The sequence below is a fragment of the Chaetura pelagica genome, unplaced genomic scaffold (genome assembly GCF_000747805.2).
Source record: "Chaetura pelagica isolate M959 unplaced genomic scaffold, ChaPel_1.0 scaffold604, whole genome shotgun sequence".
In the NCBI taxonomy this organism is placed as follows: Eukaryota; Metazoa; Chordata; class Aves; order Apodiformes; family Apodidae; genus Chaetura; species Chaetura pelagica.
In genome coordinates this window covers 281,505-290,334 of record NW_009952965.1, presented here as the reverse complement: position 1 = coordinate 290,334, position 8,830 = coordinate 281,505, and the positions used below count along the sequence as shown (strand labels likewise).

At 50.3% G+C, this 8,830-nt stretch overlaps 1 protein-coding gene across 1 annotated transcript in view; it reads left to right on the top strand.

Moving 5' to 3' along the window:
• Positions 1-8,830, top strand: part of PSMD11 (proteasome (prosome, macropain) 26S subunit, non-ATPase, 11) — a 41,752-nt gene that overhangs the window by 21,423 nt on the left and 11,499 nt on the right. The window contains exons 2-3 of the mRNA XM_009995699.1: positions 1,233-1,334; positions 5,962-6,086. Of these exons, the coding sequence (XP_009994001.1) occupies positions 1,233-1,334; positions 5,962-6,086 (227 nt within the window). The remainder of the gene's footprint in view (positions 1-1,232; positions 1,335-5,961; positions 6,087-8,830) is intronic.

Here is an 8,830-nt window from a genome sequence, read left to right as displayed (position 1 = left end):
GGGGGTGTCAGTGCTAGGAGGTGGTTTGTAGGTGCCATGTGGACCTCCCTGTGTGCGGGGAGAGCTCAGAACCTGGGCTGGGAGAGCAGCTCCTGCCCCTCCGAGCCCGTGGTGGTGGCTGACGGTGCCACGACCTGCTGTGACCCCCTGTGTGGGGCAGATCCGTGGCACCCGGGCTCTGTGTGGGACCTTGACCCTGGAGCTGCTCTGGGGTCTGTCAGGCTGCTCGTCCCTCTGGGGGTGTCTCTGGTTAATGAGTAGTTGGTGCCCTCAGCCTGTCACACCCCAGGGCTGGTGGGTCGGGTCACTGCCCTGCTCAGAACAAACTTACTTTGCTTTCACACTCTTGGGGTTAAGCTGTGGGGTCTGGGAGGTGCAGCCTGTGCTTGGGGTGGCAGGGAGGGGTTCTGGTTCCCTCCCCAGAGCTGGGCAGTGGGGTTTGGCTTTCTTGGAGTGGAAGGTGGAGGAGCTCACCTGCACAGGGTGTGCTGGGGGGGAATACTGACCCGGGAGCAGGCAGCAGGGAGGGATGTATTGCTTGCTGGGTGATTTCCATGGAATTGATGTTGTGTAAACACAGGTTTGATGCTGGTGTGTGTCACTGGGCCTGTCTGTGCTCCAGAGCCAGGATTACTCACCTGAATACACAGGGTGATGATTAGATTGTCAGGTCAGTGTGGGAAGGAGGCCTGACTCCTGCAGCAGTGGTGCCTCTGGAGCAAAGAGGACAGACAAACTCTCTCACCCAGCCCCTGTTGTTCCTGTGCTCAGTTTTGACCATGAGATCACAACTTGTTACACACAGCAGCAAGGTCAGGAATCCCAATCCCACAACACCCAACCCCAGGAATCCCATTAAACTTCCTTTATTTGGTGTTTTGGCTTCAGCAAGAGAGAATCTGTTGGGGGATGGGGATGTTTTTCAAATAAAACTTGGAACAGCTGGACAAGCTTGATGAGACTAGTTCAAAACTTCACTTACAGCCCCTTTGGAACATGAAGTTGTGTGTACCAGCTGGATTAAAGCCCTGGTGAAACACAGACCAAGTGCTCTCCATAAACTGCATTTAAACTTCCCACATCATCTGCTTTCCAGCTCTCCCAGGCCAGGCTGAATTCCTTGTTGCCTGTTAGAACAGGAACATGTTTGGATGGCTTTCCAGGAGCTGACCTAGTAATGATTGTCTTCTAACTGAGGTGGCATTCAAGGTGACTTTCTCTCTCTTTTGCAGTGAAACGTGATGTCCAGGAAAATGATGAGGAAGCGGTGCAGGTCAAAGAGCAGAGCATCCTGGAGCTGGGGTCCCTTTTGGCCAAGACTGGGCAGGCAGAAGGTGAGCCTGAAATAAGTAACTGAGGTATGAGGTAAGGTCCAGCCCCAGGAGTCCAGCCTCCTCCTTTAATGGAAGAGGAATAAGTGGGTTTTGGCAGAGGTCCTTTTGGAGACAGGATGGAAACCAAAAAAGTAGATAAACAACATAGAATCATGGAATGGTTTGGGTTGGAGGGACCTTCAAGATCATCTAGATCCAACCCCCTGCATGGGCAGGGACACCTCCCACCAGCCCAGGCTGCTCCAAGCCCCATCCAACCTGCCCTTCAACACTGCCAGGGATGGGGCAGCCACAGCTTCCCTGGGCAACCTGGGCCAGGCTCTCACCACCCTCACAGCACAGAATTTCCTCCTCATGTCCAACCTCAATCTCCCTCTTCCAGTTTTCATCCATCCCCCTCATCCCATCCCTCCCTGCCCTTGTCCCAAGCCCCTCCCCAGCTTTCCTGGAGCCCCTTCAGGCACTGGAAGCTGCTCTAAGGTCTCCCTGGAGCCTTCTCTTCTCCAGGCTGAACCCCCCAACTCTCCCAGCCTGTCCCAGAGCTGCTCCAGCCCTTGGTTCATCTCTGTGGCCTCCTCTGGACCTGTGGCTCCTCACAGCTTGGAGATGTGCTAGTCCTGTGGAAAGAACTGTCCCCTTCCCTTTCTGTTCCCTGTGGAGGGTGGAGTAGATTGGTCAAGGGACAAGACTGTCTTGTCTGGCCCAGGTGAAGTACATCTCATCACTTTAGCTCCTGCTGGACACAAAGTTTCAATTAGTGGAATTTGAGGTGTGGCAGTGGCTTGTTGGCTGTTCAAGAGGTAATATCCCAGAGGTGAAAGTGTTTGGCAACAGTCCAGCTGGAGTTTGGTGGGGTTAGAAAGTTGGAGCTGCTGCCTGTCTGGGAGCATCAAGGGACCTGGAGTTTATTTAAAGGACTCATCTCTAGTGAACTGCAACCTTGTGTGTGGGGGAAGTGTCATTTGTATTATTATTATCTGCTTGATAGAGGTGAAGGATTGAACTGGTAGATGAAATACTGCTGGTTTTTTTAGGACAGTCCTGTTTTTTTATAGCATTGCTTCAAACTGTGGGATTGGAATAACTCAGCTCAGGAATCCTGGTGCATGGTGTGTGAACTGGTTGAAGCTCTTCCTCTGAGGATGAGCAGCAACTTCATTTTCCAGAGCTGCTGCTCATCACTTCTCCAGAGCTGTCAATCACACCACTTAACCAAGCAGTGCATTTACTTAAGTAAAAAAATAAACCTAAAAATAGTTGGTAGGAAAGAGAAATTTCTATGGGAACTTTGAGCTCACACGTCTCAATGTGTCGTTTGCAAAACACACTGAGGTGTTTTAGTTGTTGACTTGAAATCTGCTTTCTGGCGAGTTCTCAGGCAGCTGTTGAACAAGTCAATGGAAAGAGAGGTACTGCAGTGTGTCTCTCATGTGATTTTTTTTTTCTTTTCTTTTTTCCTAAACCTTCTTTCCCACGTGGAAGAGCACACTAAAACTATGATTCTGTTGGTCCTGGGAAGCAGTGATGCACAGTGTGAAGGACCTTGGTGCTTAGGAGCTGGTGGACCTCAGAGTCTGGCTGCCTTGATGAGCCAGGAGGGCTGGAGCAGCTCTCCTATAGGAGGGGTGTCTGCAGGGGCTCCAGGAAAGCTGGGGAGGGGCTTGGGACAAGGGCAGGGAGGGATGGGATGAGGGGGATGGATGAAAACTGGAAGAGGGAGATTGAGGTGAGACATGAGGAGGAAATTCTTTGCTGTGAGGGTGGTGAGAGCCTGGCCCAGGTTGCCCAGGGAAGCTGTGGCTGCCCCATCCCTGGCAGTGTTGAAGGGCAGGTTGGATGGGGCTTGGAGCAGCCTGGGCTGGTGGGAGGTGTCCCTGCCCATGCAGGGGGTTGGAACCTGGTGATCTTTGAGGTCCCTCCAACTTTCACCATTCCATGATTCTATACCTTTGATAAAAATGTTTGGGATTTGCATCCATGAGTGCTCTGCAGAACAAAGGCATCATCTGCCATGTGGCAGTCAGGTCTTCCTTCTTGAGTAGAACTGTCTCAATCTTGGATATCACTAATCTCAGTCTTAGATACTAAGGTACCTGCACCTGAGTTATAGAAAAACCTGCTCATTTGTTCTCAGTCAGAGGGAAAGTAAAACTTGGATGAAATTTTAGGCAGGGCAGTCCTAGTGCCTTGTTTGGTTCCCTGGAAAAAGTGTGAGTGGTTCATTGTAGCAAAAGTCACAATTTTTTAGCCTGCTCTTTGGAAAATCAGGCTCTTTGGAGGATCCAGGATGTACCTGAGATAACTTCCATTTGTTCTAAAACTGCTTTTTCAGGTGTACAAAATATCAGAACAGCACCATGAGCAACTGGACTGGGACACACTGTGAGTTCCACTGGACAGTGCAAGAAACAAGTTGTCTCAGGCTTGATTAAACTTCTCAAAGAAGTTGATTTAACTTCTAAAAGAAATAGATTGGAAAAATAAAACCACCAGGAATATTTTGGAGATACTATTAAGATTTTCCTAGGACAATTCTTTTGCATTGCAGCCAAATGACACGTGGGAGAAACTTGGTTCTCAACTGATTTTATTGGAATCCTCCCAAACTGAAGTTCTGCTGATGTTCCTCTGTTTACTAATTGATATAAAATTGATTAGTCTCTTTTAGTTCTTATTCTGACACCAGTTGGGTATGGTTGGACTCTGTCATCCTCAAGGTCTTTTCCAACCATAACGATTCTTTCATTCTGTGATATGGAAGGTTTCTGAGATACTTGTTACAGGTTTTGTTTTGAGGTGTTTTTTTGTTGGATTTTTTTTACTGTCAACTCTTGTAAACCTGTTAATGCAAAATCTGGGTGATGTTTAAGTGAGACTTAAAATTCTGGGGCAAATAAGCCACAATTCCAAGGTAGGACCCTCCTGGGCAGCACTGAACTGTGCTGAGCTGATCCAAGGATTGTCTTCTCCTGACTGTAACCAGACATGGCAGCAGCCTGGCCTGGTGGCCATGTGTGATTTGTCACAGGAGAGGAGTTGTCACAGATTGTCAGGGGTTGGAAGGGACCTCTGGAGATCATCCAGTCCAGCCTCCTGCCAGAGCAGGGTCACCCAGAGCAGGTTGCACAGGATGGTGTCCAGGAGGGTTTGGAATGTCTCCAGGGATGGACACTCCACAGCCTCTCTGGGCAGCCTGTCCCAGGGCTCTGCCACCTTCACAGGAAAGAAGTTCCTCCTCGTGTTTAGATGGAACTTGCAGTGCTCAAGTTTGTGCCCGTTACCTCTTGTGCTGTCACTGGGCACCACTGAAAAGAGTCTTGGCTGGCCTCCTGCACCCACCCTTGGTGTGTTGATGAGATTCCCCCTCAGCCTTCTCCAGGCTAAAAAGAGCCTCAGCCTTTCCTTGTAAGAGAGGTCTTCTAGTCCCTTCAGAATCTTCATAGCCCTTCTCTGTCCCCTCACCAGCAGTTCCTTGTCCTTCTGGAACTGGGCCCAGTTCTCCAGATGGGGCCTCCCCAGGGCAGAGCAGAGGGGCAGGAGAACCTCCCTGACCTGCTGGCCACGCTCTTTCTCCTGCCCCCCGGAACTTCTTGGCAACAAGGTCACATTGTTGGCTCCTGGTCAGCCTGTTGGCCACCAGGTCCTTTCCACACAGCTGCTTTGAGCTCCTGCTCTGCAGCTCCAACATGTCACTAACTCCCTTCTGCTTCCACGGGTCCCAAAACTGCTGAGATGTCAGTGGCACATTCCTGCACTTTGTAGGAATGACATTTTAGGGTATTTTTCCATAAATCAAGACTTCTCCTTTTTTCATTTGTAACTGTGAACTAGTCAGGAGACCAGTAGAACCAGAAACCTGGCTGAGTGAGGTAAGACCTAATTAGGTGAGGTGAGGAGGTGTTGGAACATGGGATGTTTGCAGCAGCAGGTGTATCTCACTCTCTAGGGCAAGCTGGGGATGGCAGGTGAGAACCTCAAGCTGCCACTGTAAAAACATTTAAACTGGAAACTCCATTGCCTAAATTATAGAAAAATCTTCAAGTATTTAGCAGCTGGTTTTGTTTTTAAAATGTGCCTGAGGCAAGTGTGGTTGCACGTGGTGGTATGATGGGGTGGGGGGTGTGGGAGTGAATCATGGAATGCCAGGTTGGAAGGGATCTCAAGGATCCAGGAGTGGAGCCCAGCTGTCCCCTTTGCCAGCTCCTTGCTTACTACAAAGTGTCCCTTTGGTGACATTTATTGTTCTTCTCATAAATGACCATAGAGTCATACCATAGAGTCCCAGACTGGTTTGAGTTGGAAGGGACCTTAAAGCTCATCCAGTCCCACCCCCTGCATGGGCAGGGACACCTCCCAGCAGCCCAGGTTGCTCCAAGCCCCATCCAACCTGCCCTTCAACACTGCCAGGGATGGGGCAGCCACAGCTTCCCTGGGCAACCTGGGCCAGGCTCTCACCACCCATGTTGATGGGTGATAATGAAGTTGAGATGTTGATGTTGAGAGGCTGCTCGTAAACCGTTCGCTGTAGTTAACACAGCCATGTGTGGATGTGTCAGGTGCTCCAGATGCAGTGTAGCTCCTGGCTGTGTGTGGCTGAGTTTCAGGGTTTGTTTTTCCTTGCATCCAGAGCTGGGAGGACTTCTCAAGTACGTCAGGCCCTTCCTGAACTCCATCAGCAAGGCCAAGGCTGCCCGGCTGGTCCGTTCCCTGCTCGACCTCTTCCTTGACATGGAGGCAGCCACAGGACAGGAGGTGAGATTTCAGTTTCAGCACTCTGCTCCTCAAAAGCATGTAACACCATTATCTGGCCTACTTTGCTTCACACTGAAGGAATTATTCATGTCAGGAAATGATCATTTATTTGAATATATTCTATTAATAAAACATTAGATAATTTCATTTGCTCCTAACCGTGTTTTTCTGCGAGGCTCTTCCTGCTGCAGGTTTGGAGTAACTCTGACCCAGGGTGTTTTTCTTAGGAGGGTGTTGCTTGCTGGTAGATGTACAGGTAGTGGTTTGTGGGGTGACTAGTGCTGGGGGACGAGAGGTGAGAGGTGCTGACCTGTCTGGGGAGCTGGGTCTGGTGCGGGGACAGTGTGTGATGGGACAGAGCTGGAGTGGGGAGTGCCCAGGGTCTGTTCAGGAGATCATAGGATTACATCATAGAATGGTTTGGGTTGGAAGGGACCTTAAAGATCATCCAGTCCCATCCCCTGCATGGGCAGGGACACCTCCCACCAGCCCAGGCTGCTCCAAGCCCCATCCAACCTGCCCTTCAACACTGCCAGGGATGGGGCAGCCACAGCTTCCCTGGGCAACCTGGGCCAGGCTCTCACCACTCTCACAGGGAAGAATTTCTTCCTCATGTCTCACCTCAATCTCCCTCTTCCAGTTTTCATCCATTCCCCTCATCCCATCCCTCCCTGCCCTTGTCCCAAGTCCGTCCCCAGCTTTCCTGGAGCCCCTTCAGGCACTGGAAGCTGCTCTAAGGTCTCCCTGGAGCCTTCTCTTCTCCAGGCTGAACACCCCAACTCTCCCAGCCTGGCTCCAGAGCAGAGCTGCTCCAGCCCTGGGATCATCTCTGTGACTCTCTTCTACTTTAAATTCTGTAAGTCAGAAAGGAGAGGGTCAGAGATGGTGAGTGTTAATTAGTATCTTTCACCTGGAGACATGGAGGTTGAAGGACAGTGGGATGTCTTACTATCCAGAAGGCTTCTGAGTCATGAAAATTACTTCTGAAGTGAGAATGGGAAAAATTTAAAGAGTTTAAAAGTTTTACTCTTAATTTCATCCAGCGAAGTAGTTATTATCCACTAGAAAACCCATTCATTCTGAGCCCACAGGTTTTACTCCATTCTCATTAGCTCCCTAGAGTATGGTTTACTTTTTTTTTTTTTTTTCTCCTGTCCATGTGCCTTGGTGGTTATTTGGGAGTGAGAGGAAGACAAGAGCAACTTGGAAATGGTCAGAAGCTAAATACAAGCAGTGTTGACCTGCAGTGTTGTAGGTTGTACTGACACACCAAAGGTGGGAAGGGGAGGTAGGGAGGGTCTGAGTAACAGGTTAGTCACAAAATCACAATGTTGAGGTTGGCAGGGACCCCTGGAGATCATCTATCCAAGCCCTGCCAGAGCAGGATCCCCCAGAGCAGATCCCACAGGAACACGTCCAGGAGGGCTGGGAATGTCTCCAGGGATGGAGACTCCCCCACCTCCCTGGGCAGCCTGTCCCAGGGCTCTGCCACCCTCACAGCAAAGAAGTATTTTTTCTGTTTAGGTTGACCCTCCTGTGTTCCAGTTTGTGCCCTTTGCCCCCTATCCTGTCACTGGGCACCACTGGGAAAAGCCTGGCTCCATCCTGCTGGCACCCACCCTTGATGTGTTGATAAGCACAGATAAGATCCTTCTCCAGGCTAAAAAGACCCAAGTCCCTCAGCCTTTCCTCACAATAGAAATGTTCTAGTCCCTTCAGCATCTTCATAACCCTTCTCTGTCCCCTCACCAGCAGCTCCTTGTCCTTCTGCAACTGGGCAGCCCAGAACTGGGCCCAGTTCTCCAGATGGGGCCTCCCCAGGGCAGAGCAGAGGGGCAGGAGAACCTCCCTGACCTGCTGGCCACACTCTTCTTGATGCCCCCAGGATGGCATTGGCCTTTTTGGCCACAAGGCCACATTGCTGGCTCCTGGTCAGCCTGTTGGCCACCAGGACTCCAAGGTCTTTCTCCCCAGAGCTGCTTTCCAGCAGGTCACCCCCAAACCTGTGCTGGTGCATGTCCTTTGGTAAGGACAGAGTCCACCTAACACTGTCCTCACAGTGACTGACACAGGCAGGTGCCATTCTCATTAGCCAAATCAGTGCAGAAGTATCATCTTTTGGGTCAGGTAACCTACCAAATGCTCCTGGTGTGCAGATCTGTTCTCATGTTCCTGTCCATGGGGACAGACAGAATCTTTAGCCCCTCTTCTTCGACATGAGGTTAAGGGAAGCAGGGTGGGATGTGCAGGTGAGATGGGAACCCCTAGAAAGGTCATGGGAAAGTGACGGGCTTCAGATGTCTTCTAAAGGTGATTTGATGTAAATGACAGTGTTTGGATGCCACCCAAAAGGTGGCATTTTATGGCAGGGGAAGAACTGGGAGTTACAGTGATGGCAAGACAGCCCAGTTAGTCAGAACATTCATTTTGAAGCATATTTAGGAGCTAAACCCAAAACCTTAAGGAATGATGACACCTTCCCTGAGAGGTTCTTGCTGCAGCAATTCTAAACACTTCCGTGTCTCATTCAGAGGGACATTTGCTTCCTTGGGGTGATGTGTATTGAGAGGACTCCCAGGAGTTCCATAAAGCAATGAAATGAGAGGTTTCTCCAGCTCCTGCTGCTCCAGCTATCGCTGCGCAATAAAACGCGCCTTCAGAAGGGCTTGTCATAAATTGTCTCCATTTATTAAGCAGTGACAAGGAGCTAACAAGTCCTGCTGTGTGGAACAGCTACAGAGCTG